Here is a 17,667-nt window from a genome sequence, read left to right as displayed (position 1 = left end):
CGCCAGGCGAGCCTCCCTGGGGAGAGCGTTCCAAAAACGAGGAGCCACCACAGAAAAGGCCCTTTCTTGTGTTGCCAACCTCCGGACCTCTTGCGGTGGAGGAACACAAAGAAGGGCCTTAGATGACGATCTCAGGGTTTGGATAGAGAGAGGTGATCCTTGAGGTATTGCAGTCCTGAGCCGTTTTTATAGGTCAGAACCAGCACTTTGAATTGGACATGGAAACTAATTGGCAGGCAGTGCAGTCGGGCCAAGATCAGTGTACAGTGGTACCTTGCTAGACGAATGCCTCACAAGACGAAAAACTCGCAAAACGAAAGCATTTTGCGATTTCAATGGAGACTCGCAAGACGAAGTTTCCTATGGAGTGCTTCGCAAGACGAATTTTTTTCGTCCCATAGGGTGCCTAACAAGACGAAATTTTTTTCCGTCTTGCGAGGCACCCTATGGGAAACCGCACTTCAATGCGTTCCTATGGGAGCCGCTTCGCAAAATGAATTTTTCGCTATACGAAGCGACACGCGGGACGAATTAAATTCGTCTTGCGAGGCACCACTGTAATATGCTCAAACCGCCTTGCCCCGGTGACCAGCTTGGCTTCAGAATTCTGCACCAGCTGAAGTTACCGAACAGCCTTTAGAGGCAGCCCTAAGCATAACGTGTTGCAATAATTTAACCTCAAGGTTACCAGAGCATCTGTCAACCAAAGTTATGTTACGCTTAACTTGCCGATTTTGATAGAAAAGGCTGTTAAAAGGCACAAAACAAGACGGGCTGGTTTTTTGTTTTTTGCTTGCTTTCTTCAGGCACGGTAAAGCCACCTGACCCACGTTCTCTGCCTGTAAATGCGCAATAGAAGGGGCTCTGATAACATTTCCCTTTTCATTTATGTTTGCGATTATTTGTGCTCTTGGCGGTCGTAGGAGACCCTGCTTTCAGTACTATTTATGCTTGCAGATTTCTGGGCAGGCACACTGCTTTGTTTCCAATTGGTGCATGTCCTATAGATTCCTGCTGTAAGCCTCTACCATTTGACACCACAATTTTTTGCGGGGAGGGGAATGCCCTGGTTTTGTAGTGCGCTTGCTCTTTAGCCAGCGGCGTAGCTAGCCGCTCGGGTGCCTGGTGCGGGGGCGTGTCCTGCAGCTGGGGCCGAGGTGATCCGCCCATGGGGCGGGGCAATCCACCCGTGGGGGCGGGGCAATCCACCCATGGGGGCGGGGCGAGCCTCTCTGCCACCTCCCCCTCAGCTGCCCGGTTTTCGCTTGTCAGCTGATCCTAACTCTGCCCAAGTGTGCATGTTTTCAAACAGCTGCAGGCCATGGGCACCTTTTAAGAAACGGTCTTGAGTGTGTCTCTGAGCCTGTAATGCGAGAGGAGACCTTTATCGTATAATAATAATAATAATAATAATAATAATAATAATAATAATAAATTTATTATTTATACCCCACCCATCTGGCTGGGTTTCCCACAAAATATTAAAATACAATGGTCTGTTAAACATTAAAAGATTCCCTAAACAGGGCTGCCTTCAGATATATGCCTTCTTATAAAAGTATTATTCTTGTGATGCAGAGCCTTTTGTTTTTCTTATGCAACAGCAAAGAAAGAAGGCTGTTCAACCAGAAGGATTTTTTTTCTGTTTCTGTTCTTGACGGCTTACCTAGCTATCTGGGGACGGAACAGCAACGTGGGGCTAATGAATTCTTAGGGCACGTAAACTGAGCTGCCGTGGTCAAGATCAAGTTGCCATTCCTAAGCTCGACAAACTTCCAAGACACACACACACACTCTCCTCCATCTCAAGGGGGCAACTTTTCTCCCCATTTCAGTGGAAGTAGCTTGCATTTCTTCTGTTCCGGTGAAGTAGCTTTACATTAATTTTATCTCTCTATCTCTTCCCTCTCCCTCCTCAGCTTGTAAAAACCCACAACTTGGCGACGCACAGGAATTACATATTCGGTTACCATCCGCACGGCATCATGGGGCTGGGCGCCTTCTGCAACTTTAGCACGGAAGCCACGGGCGTGAGCCAGAAGTTTCCTGGGATCCGGCCGTACCTCGCTACGTTAGCCGGGAATTTCAGGATGCCCATTTTGAGAGACTACTTGATGTCTGGGGGTAAGGATGAGAAAACCTGCCGACACAGCACTCTCTCAACACGGCAATAAGTGGCGGGTGGCGCTGTGGTCTAAACCACCGAGCCTCTTGGGCTTGCCAATCGGAAGGTCGGCGGTTTGAATCCCCGCGACGGGGTGAGCTCCTGTTGCCCTGTCCCTTAACTTAGCAGTTCGAAAGCATGCCAGGGAAGCTTCGTCGGATCCGGCTCTGTCGGGCGGGGTGGGGGAAAGGTGAAGGAACGATCCTGCGCCTTTCCCCCACGGCTGCCAAGCCCCATGCCGGCGAGAAGCGGCGAGAAACGGCGGCGGGGGAAGACGTTCCCCCGCCGCCGCGTCTTGCCTGCCTCCCCCGACATGGAGCGCGGCTTCGGACATCCTCCGAAACCACGCTCCATGCCGGCTGTGCGCGGCAACATGCGGCGGCGGATGAAGACGTTTCCCCGGCGCCGCGTCTTGCCTGCCTCCCCCGACACGGAAGGCAACTTGGGATGTCTCTGAAGTTGCCTTCCGTGTAGATGGAGGCAGGTGGGAGGCGGCGGAGGGTGACGGAGGCGAAGCGCGCCGATGGGGGGACGTTTTCGCTGGCTGCCTCCCCCAAGCCAAGGGGAAGGCAGGCGGCAAAACACCCCCGCATTGGCGCGCTTCGCCTCCGTCACCCGGAGACGAAGTGCGCCGATGGGGGGACGTTTTGCCGCCTGCCTTCCCCTTGGCTTGGGGGAGGCGGCCAGCGAATCCACTTCTCCCCCCCTTCTTCTCACGCTACAGCCTTTGTGTTCCGCTGGTCTCTGCCGGTTGCCCCTCACCGGCAGAGACCAGCGGAACACAAAGGGGAATGAGCTGCAGCGCAGAAAGAAGGCAAAGGAAGATCAGCTGAGGGGCGGTGACAGCTGTCAGCGCCTCGCAGCTGATCTTCCTTTGCCTTCTTTCTGTGCTGCAGCTCCTTCCCCTTTTGCTAGAGGACTGCCCTGTAGGTTTTGTGATCGGAGGTTTTTATGGCCACGCTTCGCAAGACGAAGCGGCGGCCATAAAAAACCTCGTCTTGCGAGGCAACCTCCGATCGCAAAACCTATTCGTATAGCGGAAATTTCGTTAAGCACGGCATTCGTCTAGCGAGGCACCACTGTAATAATAATAATAATAATATTTTATTTATTTATACCCCACCCATCTAGCTGGGTTTCCCCAGCCACTCTGGGCGGCTCCCAACCAAATATTAAAAACACAGCATTAAACATTTTAAAAAAACCTTCCCTAAAGAGGGCTGCCTTCAATATATAAAACATTGGTCCGTTCATGTGTATACATTTATTTATAAGAACTTTTTTATGTGGCCAAAGAAGGAAAAAGAACCCAAGGCAGTTTGCAACAAAAAAGAGCACAGATGCCACTGGTTTTTTATATATATATATATTTCTCCTTCTGGTTTAGAAGAGGGGTGGATGTGTGTGTGTGTGTGTGTGTGTGTGTGTGTGTGTGTGTGTAAGATGGAGAAGCTTCTAAACAGGGTTGTTTCTTGCCTGCTAGCTTTGCAGGCTGCCTAGAGCAGTTGGCCGCTTGCTTAGGCCTGAGCCTCTTCACAAGCCACCAGATGGGGACCTGGGAGGACCCTGGTCAGGATTAAAGGAGCCCCCCCCCACAATTGCATGCTTCTTTCTTCCTCTCCCTCACCTTCAGTAGGGAGGCCAGTGGTGTGGAAAGATCTGGAGCACTGCCCAGTCTCTTTGCCCTTGGCTATTTGTATTGGCCAGGAAGGAAACTGACATTTTTTGGGGGTGTGTGTGTGTTAGCATTAGAAAGTGTGGCAGCCTACAGGATCTTTTGTGTTTAAGGAGAAAAGAAAGCAGAAACAGCCTAAATACGCTGTCCAGATTAGCCATCCTCTCGTAAAATCTGCTTCCTGTTCCCCCAAGCAGATGAACTGGCTTGGCTCGGTGAAAAGCATTATTTACTGTTTTTTTAAAATTTACCTGCTGCTTTTCTTTGGTTATTTTCTGTGGCATTTTTGAGCTCTTTTTATTGCGTGTTGCACATCTCCTTTGGACGTGTGTGTGTGTGTGTGTGTGTGTGTGTGTGTGTGTGTGTGCTTAAGACGGTGGATAAATAGCGATAACCACCAACGATTTTGTTGCCCTTTCCTGCAACATCTGGATAGCTCAGTTGGTTAGAGCGTGGTGCTGATCAGTGCTCCATTTATGTATAAGCTAAACAAGCTATAGCTTAGGGCCCCACTCTCTTGGGGACCCCCAAATTACAGGGAAAAACACTGGATGTACATTTCCAAAATATAAGATAAAAAAACAAAAAAACAAAATAAAATCTACATACAGCAACAGTGTTTTGTGTTGTGTAGGCTCCTATGATGTGTAAGTCATGGGCCCCGCCTGCTAGCCTGCTCCCTAAAATATCCCTGGTTTGCTCCTTTCTATATATAGGGTAGGGACCCAGGTGGCGCTGTGGGTTAAACCACTGAGCCTAGGGCTTGCTGATCAGAAGGTTGGCGGTTCGAATCCCTGTGACGGGGTGAGCTCCCGTTGCTCGGTCCCTGCTCCTGCCAACCTAGCAGTTTGAAAGCACGTCAAAGTGCAAGTAGATAAATAGGTACCGCTCTGGCGGGAAGGTAAATGGCGTTTCCGTGCACTGCTCTGGCTCGCCAGAAACAGCTTTGTCATGCTGGCCACATGACCCGGAAGCTATAGGCCGGCTCCCTCGGCCAATAATGCGAGATGAGCGCGCAACCCCAGAGTCGCCCCAGGGTGCCTACATTCTGCATGGACTGGTTGCAAGCATGTGCAAATGGCTTGAGATACCTATTACAGTGGAGTCCAAACTTTTTTCAAAGAGGGCCAGATTTGATGAAGTGAAGGGCCGTGAGGGCCAACCAAAGGGCCCGGCAAAGTTGTTTTTAGGCAAAGTTGTTTTTTAGGATTGAAGTTGTTGACCTTTTTTTTAGGATTTTACCCCAAAGTTGTTGAGCTATTTGTTAGTTTGTTTTTGGATTTTGCCCCAGGAAATAAACTGCCACGGGCCGGATTAGGCCCCCGGAACAGACCTTGTGCATGCCTGACCTATTAGGTCCATAAGTTCTCATATAGCATATATTCAACACAAAAAACAGTGACATATAAAGGGCCCCATTACCTTCAGTAGCCTAGGGCCTCATCAAACCTAAATTCTGCCCTTGTGCTATTCATGCCCAAGGCTGCAGGTTCGATCACCGATGACAGCTGCATATTCCTGCATTGCAAGGGGTTGGGCTATAGCAGATGACACTTAAGGTCCCTTCTACAATTCTATCATTCTCCCCTTTGTCTGAAAGTTCTTTCTCTCTCCAAACGTTCAGGTATTTGCCCTGTGAACCGGGACACCATAGACTACATCCTTTCCAAAAACGGGAGCGGCAACGCCATTGTGATTGTGGTGGGGGGCGCTGCCGAGTCCCTGAACTGCGCCCCCGGCAAAAACTCGGTGACCCTGAGGCACCGGAAGGGCTTTGTGAAGCTGGCGTTGCGCCACGGGTAAGCAGGCGAGAGAAAAACCTTAAGCTTTCGCTGTGGTCAGTAGATACGCAATTGCTTCTCTACTTTTTTTTAAATTTTGAAATCATTTCTATTTGATTTTACCAATACAAAGTTATAAAAATCCAAATATGTATCCATATACGTATAGAGATTTCTCCAAATCTCAGGACTTCCCCCCACCCCCTCCATGGGGGTCCCATTTTAAGCATTTAAAACTGCATCTTCTGCCAAACTCTTAATTTTTATATCAATCCATATTATCCATGGTAAGTGTGACGCTACAAGTTAGATCAAAATCCTGCCAATGTTTCCATCTGCTTGCAGCAGTCTCTTAGATAATAAAAACATAACTTTAAAATAAAGTAATAAGTTATTGTGGCATTTTTGTATTGGATCAGATTGTTTCTTCGGCTTGCCTTGCGTATAGCAATATAAAAAGGAGGTATACACAAACTAAAAGTGATATCAAATGACCTGAAATGCTTATTCCGCTGATAGAGCATGCAAAAACAAAACAAAAAAGGGATACTATTTTCACCAGGGTGGATAAAAATCAATGATTTTTTAAAAAAATAAATAAATTGGATTTTAAAAAATTTAAATCAGATTTTTTTAAAATTTAAATTGGATTTTTAAAACATAATACTATTGGAGGCAAAATCTTTCTAAAGATGCTTTTCTATTCTAGTTACATTTTAGTCCAAAGTCTATTCATCAGGAAATGTTTTAAGTTTTCCATGTGTGCCAAAACTCAGTCTAATTTTTTTTTAAAATTGCTTAACCATATCAGTTAACAAAAATGGATACATATGCTATGATGTTATGGTTTTAGTTAAGTAAATTGTTTAAATTGTTATTGAGGAAATGATTATTTTTCTCCTTGCAATAAAGTACAGCAGAAAAGTTGTCCAAATATAAACAGTTAACTTATGAAACCTCACCATAATTTCATAATGATCTGCCTCTATATATTCCTAACAGCGTAACCAAATCAGTAATTTTCGATATAACTCTGAAAACTGCTCTGAAAATTTGTTATTACAGAACCGAAACCTTCATCTGGTTTGTAAATATTGAGGTTATACCAGCAAGGAATGAGTCTTTCTGCAATTTTTTTTTAAAAAATTAAAAATTAAATCACTGACTAGTGATTTAAATCAGTTTCTGACTAGTGATTTAAATCGTGATTTAAATCAGTTTGATTTAAATCAAATCCACCCTGATTTTCACACCTCTCTACCAGAGCGGATTTGGTTCCTGTGTATTCCTTTGGCGAGAACGAAGTCTACAAGCAGGTGATCTTTGAGGAGGGATCGTGGGGGCGCTGGGTTCAGAAGAAGTTCCAGAAGTACATTGGCGTGGCCCCTTGCGTTTTCCATGGACAAGGACTTTTCTCCCCCAACAGCTGGGGGCTGCTGCCATATCCCAAGCCCATCACCACTGTCGGTAAGGATCGCGGTTGACGGAAGGAAATGCACTCAACCCCTTCCGTTCCGTACATCAGTCTTCGCCAACCTGGCGCTCTCCAGATTTTCTTCTAAACCAGGCACCCCCAAACTTGGCCCTCCAGCTGTTTTGGGACTACAACTCCCATCATGGCTTCAAACTACAAGAAAGAAGATTCCACCTAAACATTAGGAAGAATTTCCTGACAGTAAGAGCTGTTCGGCAGTGGAATTTGCTGCCAAGGAGTGTGGTGGTGTCTCCTTCTTTGGAGGCCTTTAAGCGGAGGCTTGACAGGCATATGTCAGGAATGCTTTGATGGTGTTTCCTGCTTGGCAGGGGGTTGGACTGGATGGCCCTTGTGGTCTCTTCCAACTCTATGATTCTATGATTCATCCCTGACTACTGTTAGCTAGGGATGATGGGAGTTGTAGTCCCAAAACAGCTGGAGGGCCAAGTTTTGGGGTGCCTGTTCTAAACGTATTTGCCTTTTTTGTGCTTTCAAACTGTTTTTACTGAACGTCGCCCTGAGACAAGGCGATGAATCAATTGACGGTGCTCGTTTCTGAATATTGCCCTTTTACGATGTTGGATTTCACTCAGCCTAGAAGCTCCCTCTTAGTGCGGGGGGGGGGGGGGGGGCTCAGCCTCACCGAACTACCGTATTTTCCTGTGTATAACACGCCCCCTATTTTTGGGGACTCAAGAAAATGGGGGGAGATTGCCAAGGGCTTTTGGGGGGGGCATGTTGCCCAGTATTGTTGAGCTTTTTTGGGGGGGGGTGTTTGATGAAAATTGCTCACCCACCGCACCGACATTGGCCATAGCAAGCGTCGCAGAAGCCGCCAATCGACCACCCTATTGCCGCAGTGACAGCCAATCGCAAACAGCAAATCACCCCCCCCATCGCCACTGAGAATCTCCTGCAAACAATCGCCCATCCCCCCAACAAGCCCCAATTTTAAACATTTTTTTTAAAATAATAATAAAAAAAACCTTCGTCTTATACACGGGAAAATATGGTAACTGTGCCTTGGCTCTGCCAAGCCTTGGAAGCATGGAATACCAGTCACTGGAAATCGCAGAAGGCGAAGTGAAGTTACAGGGAACCAGGCAGAGGGCCTTTTCGGTAGTGGCTCCCGCCCTGTGCAATGCCCTCCCGTCAGATGTCAAGGAAAGAAACAACTATCTGACTTTTAGAAGACATCTGAAGGCAGTCCTGTTTAGGGAAGTTTTTCATGTTTGATGTTTTATCGTGTGTTTAATATTCTGCTGGGGAGGCCTGGACAGATGGGCGGTGTATAAGTAATAAATTATTATTATTATTACAGTGGTACCTTGGGTTTACAAGCATAATCTGTTCCGGAGGGCCATTTGTAAACCAAAACAGGTTGTAACCCAAGGCACACGTTCGCCAATGGGGCCTCCCAAAAAATTTGTTCGTAATCCCCCCCCCCAAAAGGGTTGTAATCCAGAAAAAAAAGGTTGCAAACCAGGACATGCACTTCCAGGTTTCACATGTTTGTAATCCAAAATGTCTGCAAACCAAGGTACCACTGTACTGAATTCTGCGTGTGGATTTCCCAGGAAGGGCCTCTGGTTGGCCACTGTGAGAACAGGGTGCTGGGTTTAGCTGGGACTTTGGCCTGATCCAGCCACAGGGATCCTTTTTACACTCTTAACATTCTTAGAATCATAGAATTGTAGACTTGGAAAGGAACCCCGAGAGTCATCTAGTCCAACCCCTTTGCAACGCTTCTTAACTTTTGTCTTGTTTCCCCTTTTCCCGTTTCAGTCGGGGAGCCCATTACCGTCCCCAAAGTCGATAACCCGAGCCAGAAGGAAGTAGACCTTTATCACAGCCTCTACGTCAGCTCTCTGATCAGACTCTTTGACAAGCACAAGACGAAATTTGGCCTGCCGGAGACAGAGGTCTTGGAAGTCAACTGACCGCCACGGGGAGGGAACCGGGGGCTTTTGCTCTTGCGCTTTTTTTGGGCAGCGAGTCGCTTGGCAAATGCGGCGTCAAAAGACAATTCTCTGCCGGAGCCCAAGTTGTTTTCTGTGTGTGTTCTGGTCTGCGAATCAGGGAGGCGAGCGCGGGTGCACGCGTGAGCTTTAAAAAGGATAAAAGGAAAAAAAACAGTTGTCTAACTATCGAAGCTTTAGACCTCGCTAGAAACCATTGTATTTTCTCTTTGGGACAGATCCGCCCAGATCCAGCAATGACACTTGGTTTTTAAGTTCTCCCCGAAGGAAGGCACTTCTTTTGCCTTTTGCTATCTGTTAGACAGTGTCTTTGAGCTCGGAGCAGCCGGGGTAGCTTGGCCGTTGGAAGCTGCACCAAGTCGACTCAAGCTATGGGCCCATGTAGCTCAGCACTGACTGCTCTTTGCTGACGTAGCTCTGAAGGCAGAGAAATTCTTTTCAATTGGAGATCACAAGAGATTTAAGTTAGGAGTTAGCAAGGCGTGTGCTTTGCTGCGGAGCCTGGCTGCCTCCTAAGTTTCGCTGCTTGCAAAACCAAAAGACAGGGTGGGGTGCAAAGCACTTATTTTGGGATGGATGTTTTCCCTGGCCCTGAATGTTATGCTGCCTCCTACTGGTGGCACAGCACAATGCCTGAAAAGCATCCCCAGGGGATTAGAAGAATCATAGAACGGTAGAGTTGGGACCACGATAGTCGGGAACCTTTTGCCCAGTGTGGGTCTCGAACCAGCGACCTTGAGATTAAGAGTCTCATGCGCTGCCAGCGGAGCTACGCATTGAATGTAGCAAGTGTGAACTGACCGCTGCCTCGTTGGCACGCTGAAACAGTTTTGCTGTCTTCGGTGGCACATGGGTTGTGTGTGGAGTTAGACCTCGGCCCTCTAGGCTGAGGACTCTGTGTTGTGAGCAGCCGTGGGGTGGTGGAATACGAGAACCCCTCTATCCGGTGCCCCTGTTTAACCCCCACCCTGTGTGTGATTTTGTGCAAGCCGATGATGGGCTCGTCCACACTGCTGCATGTCACGAGCCTAGAAAGCAAGTGGGCCTGAGTGGTTTTCCATTCGCTTTTCCCGGGAAAAGGCTTCTTTGCCTCTGAATCAGAACCAACAGCAGGCAGTCTGTAGAAAACCCTGTTGACATTGGCTCTGATTCAGTGGTAAATGGAGGGTTTTTCCGGGGGGAAAGCAGGAGTCTGCACAAGCTCTGTGCGTTGCACGATCTTTTCCTTCGTACTGATTTTTACAGCAGAAGGGAAGATGGACCAAAGTGGTTAGGAACAAAGGGAATGAAAGCAAGAGTGTTTTGGGAAGCAAGTCATACCACGGGCCGTTTCTGGATTCTGAATCGCCCATTGCAAGGTTTGCTGTTTCAGCTGGAGAAAGCAGGTTGCTAGTCCTCATTATTCCATAGAAAAGACGGACATTCCACGGGCCGCTCCCTCTGATTCCTGGTTTTGCAAACCCCAGAGCCCACATTTGTTTGTTCTGCAATCCACACTCATTTCTGTGTCCACACTGGGTTTTTCTACCCTTTGCCACTGGTGCTGTAGCAACTCCTATTGGTACATTACTGCTTTTTCCAACATACGTTTTGTAGCACAAGGGGGTTTCTGGTTGAGAAATGCCCCTCCTGAAAGCACAGACAATGCAAATTCTGAGTCTTTCGTCCCATTTCGCCCCCACCTCCATTCATACCAGGCATCCCCAAAGTGCGGCCCTCCAGATGTTTTGGCCTACAACTCCGATGATCCCTAGCTAACAGGACCAGTGCTCGGGGAAGATGGGAATTGTAGTCCAAAACATCTGGAGGGCCGAAGTTTGGGGATGCCTGATTTATACCTTCTTGTGTAAAATGAGGCTGGGAACCAAAGACCTCCTCTGAGAAAGGACCTTGCTGGTCCCCACAAATCTCTCTCTGACTCTTCTCGTGTGGTCTTTCCTGGTGTCTTTCTGCGGAGATCTGGCCCGTTTAAAGACAGCGATATTTTCAAGCAAAATCAAGAACCGTCAATTGGCAGGCGCAACTTTTGTGCTTGGAATGAGCCACAATTACGCTACGCTGTGTGTGTGTGTGTGTGTGTGTGTCTGTGCGTGTGCACGCATGTGCGTATGAGAGAATGACCGGGTTGCGAACGTCTTTTCTACAGTGAAGCTACAGGGAGCCAGCGTGGCGTAGTGGGTAAGAGCGATGGACTCGTAATCTGGTGAACCAGGTTCGCATCCCCACTCCTCCATATGCAGCTGCTGGGTGACCTTGGGCTAGTCACACTTCTCTGAAGTCTCTCAGCCTCACTCACCTCACAGAGTGTTTGTTGTAGGGAAGGGAAAGGAGATTGTTAGCCGCTTTGAGACTCCTTAGGGTAGTGATAAGGGACGCAGGTGGCGTTGTGGGTTAAACCACAGAGCCTAGAGCTTGCTGATCAGAAGGTTGGTGGTTCGAATCCCTGCGACGGGGTGAGCTCCCATTGCTCGGTCCCAGCTCCTGCCAACCTAGCAGTTTGAAAGCATGTCAAAGTGCAAGTAGATAAATAGTACAGTGGGAAGGTAAAGGTGTTTCTGTGTGCTGCTCTGGTTCGCCAGAAGTGGCTTAGTCATGCTGGCCGCATGACCTGGAAGCTGTACGCCGGCTCCCTCGGCCAATAACGCGAGATGAGCGCCGCAACCCCAAAGTCGGTCACGACTGGACCTAATGGTCAGGGGTCCCTTTACCTTTACCTTTAGGGTAGCGATAAAGCGGGATATCAAATCCAAACACTTCTCCTTCCTGTGCTTTTAACAGGTACAGGAGTGGGAGAAAATCATGAGGCTTAGCTTTTCCCTGTTATTGGAGCGCCTAAAAGAGGAAATCCGCCTTCCATCTCTTTGCCCGTTCCCCATCCCAGGGGCCAAGTGCATGCGGCCCTCAAGGCTCCTCTGTTTGGCCCCTAAGACTCCCCCCCAGGCTGTAGCTGCTCTGCAGCCTCATCTCTTACTTTTGCCCTCCTCTAGTTGCCTGGCTGGAGCACACGCATCCTTGACCTCTCATAATACGTCTTGCTTGTCCGGATGGAGAAGTGTGTGTGTGTGTGTGTGTGTGTGTGTTTGTGTGTGTGTGTGTGTCTAGAAACAAGCCTGCTCTACAAAGGTAAAATTCAGATTTGTTGCTGTGTCTGCTGTCGCCTCTGGCCCCGGCTACCACTGGTATAATATGGGGGCAGCTCCCTTCAGTTCCACAGGCTATGAAACAGGTTCCCAGTCCCTGATTTCAAGCTCGCTCTGCCCTTTCTACCTTTATTTCATCACCCACAGGCTTTCCTTCTCCTCCAAGGACCCAGCTCCCCAAAGGTCCTCTGCTCTCTCAAATTATTCCACCCTTCCTCTCCGGCTACCCCATTCGAAATCCCTCCCAAGAACATACCCGTGAAGCCTTTAGACCAGGGATGGGGGGGACCTGAAAGCTGGACTCCATCTCTCATCAGCCCCAGCCAGCATTGTCAAAAAACAGGGACGGGTGGGTGGGTGGGGGGTGCAGTCCAGCGCATTTGGAGAGTCATCCGCAGCTGAAACGAAAATATTAATTTGCTCATCCCACCTTGCCTCCCCCCCCCTCTCCTCCCTCTTTTCCTAGAGTCTTCTCCTCTGCCCCAAGGTCCCACCCACACTATCAATTTAAAGCACATTTATGCCACTTTTAACAGGCCCTTTACCCCCCCCCCCAGGAATCCTGGGAACACTAGTTCAATGTTTCCTAACCTTGTGCCTCCAGCTGCTTTCGGACTGCAATTCCCATCATTCCTGACCACTGGTCTTGCTAGCTAGGGATGATGGGAGTTGTAGTCCCAAAACATCTGGAGGCACAAGGTTGGGAAACACTGCACTAGTTCAGCATGCTGAGCAAACTCTAGTTCCCAGGGTAGCCATGTGCGAACTTGGAAAGTTCTCTGGGGCAGAAAACGTTCCTTTGGCTCGCGTTACTTTGCAAAGGTCCTTTCACCTTGTTGGGGCTGTGTGTATAACCTAAGCAGTTATGTTTCTCCCTAGCTGCACACCTATTGAAAGCACAGGAGTTCTGTTGGTGACCCAGAAATGGAAAAGAGAAGAGTTTAAATTTAGCAGGAACCCTCGAAGATGAAACACTTTTGGGCAAAAACGGCGCACCTTTTAACTCTGAGGATTTCTCTGGCTTTTGAAGAGCGTGGTGATTATGATTCAATTCAGTGATGAATGTATATAAAGTAGCTCTTATGCACAAAGTATTGACTGTTTTTAAATGTTTACATGGATGTTGACTGATGCTTCGTAGAGAAATATATTCAGAGCCCAATGTCTGCATACATCTATATTAAATATATATATACATATATTTAAGCCTATTGCACTATTGCATGTGGAACCTGCCGCCTTCAATTGTGTTAATCATTGAGAAATATCGAAGCTCTTAAAATGTGCCTTTGGGTAACATGGAAAACGGGGGCTTCGGTTCCTGAGTTCTTGTTCCCTTGTGATCCTGAACATGTATAGAGAATAAAAATGCTCATTTCTTTGGGCATTTCATGGAAATACTGTACATTATTAAAAAAAAGAAAAGATTTTTGTACAAATTTATAGAAATAAATGTAACGAAGAAAACAAATGTTGGCTTTTTGCTTGTTCACTGTGCCTTGTTCTAGATGTGTTTGGTGCTACACGTAAAAATTGTGCCATTATTTCTTTAAAAAAATTAAAATCCTGTGAAGCACCTCAAAGCAATTGAACAATAAACCCACAGACAATGAAACCTAGCATAGAACAATTTCATATATGAGGACTATTTAAAAATCCAGTAGAGAGGCTGGTGGGGATAAAAAAAAAACCCTCCACTTAAAAGGCATGTTGGAAAAGGAAAGGCAATAGAGAGAGGGCCTGACATACATCAGAAGGGAAGTGCTGCAATGTTAAGGCAATTTCTGACATATGGAATGGCCCTTCCAAGAAGATTGTTTTTGCAGGAAGGTAAGAAGGTAAGATGGGCCTGTTGATGGGCCCTAAATGGCCTCGGTCCAGTATACCTGAAGGAGCGTCTCCACCTCCATCATTCTGCTCGGACACTGAGGTCCAGCGCCGAGGGCCTTCTGGCAGTTCCCTCGTTGCGAGAAGCCAAGTTGCAGGGAAATAGACAGAGGGCCTTCTCGGTGGTGGCACCTGCCCTGTGGAACGCCCTAACAGATCTCATAGAGGAAAACAACTACCAGACGAAGGCAGCCCTGTTCAGGGAGGCTTTTAATGTTTAATCGATTACTGTGTTTTATTTTTCTGTTGGAAGCCGCCCAGAGTGGCTGGGGAAGCCCAGCCAGATGGGCGGGGTATAAATAATAATAATAATAATTATTATTATTATTATTATTATTATTATTTATTATGAAGAATCCAGCCAATGGCCTATCTAGCCCTGTTCTCAGTGGTCAAGCAGATGCCCCAGCGAGAAACCCACGGGCATGACCTGAGTGCAGAAGCAGATCTCCACCCCTGTGCAGCTGTTCTTCAGAGGCATGGTGCCTCTGTCTGGAGGCAGAACTTAACCATCATGGGCCATTGATAGCGTTCTCCACGAATTTGTCTCGTCCCCTTTTGAAGCCACCCAAGCTGCAATCGATTGATTTATTCTATTTCTATGCTGCTTTTTATTAAGATAAACCCCAAAGCGGCTTACAAACAAAAGTTTAAAAAAATAACATGACGGAACATCACAAATACAGCACAAATTGTATAGAATACTTCACACATCATCAGTAAAACTATCCCAGATAAAACAATTACCATCTATGTAATGCTATTAACAAAGCAACTGAAAAATGAGCTAAGCATCACAGTTACACCAAAAATTGTAGGATTCACAAAGCATGACAGCAATCATATCTATAAAACATTAACAAAATAGCAACGAGACAAACAAAGCCCTGTTGAATTTGTACAAGTGCTCTCCCCTCCGCCATGATTCACAAACTTTCATTCTATTCAACACATCAAAATACATCTGCACCTGGCAGCAACTCCCTTCTGAAGGATACTTGCGATGGAGGGGTTCAGTGCAATGACTCAAACGGCTTTTTATTCAGATCAGGTGTTTTTTTTTTTTTTTACAAAGACCAGAACGGAAAGGTCAGCAACGTGTAGCTGAGGGAGGAGAGGCTGCAAATGGGGAGCTCACCATGATTTAGTAGAATGAGCTAAGCACTGAGATGTGTTTGCGCTGAAGAAGACGGCTTCTTAAAGAAGAGGTGCAACATAGTATAAGCAGGTGCTGCCCTCAGGCGGCTTGCTCTGTGTAATGCCACAACAGGAACTTTTATTCATTCATTAGATTTACACATCAGTAAGGACAGGAAATGGGACGCGGGTGGCGCTGTGGGTTAAACCACAGAGCCTAGGGCTTGCCGATCAGAAGGTCAGTGGTTCGAATCCCCGCGACGGGGTGAGCTCCCGTTGCTCAGTCCAGCTCCTGCCCACCTAGCAGTTCGAAAGCACGTCAAAGTGCAGGTAGATAAATACAGTCATACAACCTCGGTTTAAGTACACTTCGGTTTGAGTACTTTCAGTTTAAGTACTCCGCGGACCCTCCTGGAACGGATTAATCCACTTTCCATTACTTTCAATGGGAAAGTTCGCTTCAGCTTAAGTACGCTTCAGGTTAAGTACAGACTTCCGGAACCAATTGTGTACGTAAACCGAGGTAGCACTGTAGGTACCGCTACAGTGGGAAGGTAAACGGCATTTCTGTGCGCTGCTCTGGTTCACCAGAAGCGGTTTTGTCATGCTGGCCACATGACCTGGAAGCTGTACGCCGGCTCCCTCGGCCAATAACGCAAGATGAGTGCCGGGAAAAGGGACTCGGGTGGCGGACAGGAAAAGGGACTCGGGTGGCGCTGTGGTCTAAACCACAGAGCCTAGGGCTTGCCAATCCAATCCTCGCGTGAACTCGGAAGACATAAGCCTGCTAAGCTCTTACTCTCAGATGCTTGGAAGCCAAGTGATTAATGTGAACAAAAGATGTGAAAACAGACAAGCGCTGCTTGCGAGACGTTTCGTCCTCCAGAGCACAAAATGGCTTGCCCTCCCAGCTCCAGCTTGCTTTGACTGCAGGTGCAGGATTCTCTGAAGCAGGAAAGAGCCGCTACGCAGATGCCTTGCTTGGGTTTGCTGCCATGTGAAACAAGATGGTGCTCGAGATGGGCTCCCGGCCCAATCCGCCAGACCTCCTCTTATGAAGGGCGGTTACTGCTCTTATAGACCCAGGCTGGATGCCAGACACATCAAAGAAGCGTTTCGGTTAAACCCATTGCAAACTTTGTATGAGAAACCAAGTTGGCAAAAACGGAACTCCACAGCGCCATCTGGTGTCACAGTGTTAGAATGCATAAACAACACTTATAAAGTGATTTTTCTTTGCCCATGTAGCTGACACAGCAGCCTGAAAGGGAGTGGGAGACCAAGCATGTTTACCCCATAGAGCTCCATACTGAATACGGCTTCCCTGTTACATAACGGTCTGTCAAGCAGCAGGTAAAAGGGGCGCAGGGAGCATGTGCCCTATTTTTGCAGGGCCCTCCTAGGAGGCCAAGCTAGAAAACAGGAACATGTCACGACGGCTACATGGAAACTCCAGCTTCAGTCCCTGCCCATTAAAAACACATTCCAACATTAAAAACACATTGCAAAACATAATTAAAAAGCATGCTGACAAACCCTCCAAGTGTCCCAATTTTCCAGGGACAGTCCCGGATTTACAGAAGCCAACCCGGATTCTGATTTGATCACGGAATGTCCCGCTTTTCCTTATGACGTCCCTATTTTCACTGGAGAAATGTTGGATGGTATGGAGGTATGAAATCCTCGAGCCAAGGAGATAAGTAACTATGCAACTTTTAGAAGACATCTGAAGACAGCCCTATATTGAGGGTTTCTTTTAAAAAAAATGTTTAATGTTTGGTTATGTTTTTATGTATGTTGGAAGCTGCCCAGAGTGGCTGGGGCAACCCAATCAGATGGGAGGGATATAAATAATAAAATAATGGTTATGGTTATGATTATGGAATAGGACATCCCTAGTTTCATCAGATAAAATTTGGAGGGTAGATACTGAGAGACAGTCTAATAATAAAATAGTCACCATAATACCAGTCACCGCCCACTCACTGTCACAGGAGATCTGTTGTCAAGCTGAAAGGTGGGATATGAAAGAAATGCGGTACTGTATAATAATAACACATGCAAATAATAATATTTATCGACATGATTTTTAAACCCACAATTTATAAGGGGAGTTTCCTTTAAGGAGCAAACATGTTATTTCCCTAGCGCAATGCATTGTGGGCCATAGCATCCCTAAGGCCTTCCTCATTTGTTGCTATGGAGACGGCCTCCCCGCCCTACTTTCGTCACGTGACAAAACATAGAGCACGTGACGCTTTCTTTTCCGCCCCTCCTATTCCATTCCTCCCCCCCCGCCCAGCCCAGAACGCCTTTGGCTTACCCGTCTTTCACTATGATCCCCCGTCGTCCTATCGCGAATGGCTTCTTAAGCCTTCGGTCCCGCCCCTTTACGAGCTCGCCGACCAATGAGGTTCGGGCTCTGACTTC

The 17,667-nt window shown here is 47.4% G+C and overlaps 1 protein-coding gene across 1 annotated transcript in view; it reads left to right on the top strand.

The window, feature by feature from the left end:
* DGAT2 (diacylglycerol O-acyltransferase 2) overlaps positions 1 to 13,684 on the top strand; it is a 45,975-nt gene extending 32,291 nt beyond the window's left edge. Inside the window, exons 5-8 of the mRNA XM_035115823.3 lie at positions 1,920 to 2,124; positions 5,464 to 5,638; positions 6,885 to 7,087; positions 8,880 to 13,684. Coding sequence (XP_034971714.1) covers positions 1,920 to 2,124; positions 5,464 to 5,638; positions 6,885 to 7,087; positions 8,880 to 9,034 — 738 coding nt within the window. The 3' untranslated portion in view covers positions 9,035 to 13,684. The remainder of the gene's footprint in view (positions 1 to 1,919; positions 2,125 to 5,463; positions 5,639 to 6,884; positions 7,088 to 8,879) is intronic.
* Positions 13,685 to 17,667: the final 3,983 nt, after the last annotated feature.

This window comes from Zootoca vivipara, chromosome 4, assembly GCF_965207765.1.
Source record: "Zootoca vivipara chromosome 4, rZooViv2.hap1.1, whole genome shotgun sequence".
NCBI classification, from domain to species: Eukaryota; Metazoa; Chordata; class Lepidosauria; order Squamata; family Lacertidae; genus Zootoca; species Zootoca vivipara.
Note: the sequence above shows the minus strand (reverse complement) of the source record. Positions and strands in the feature narration are given on the sequence as shown.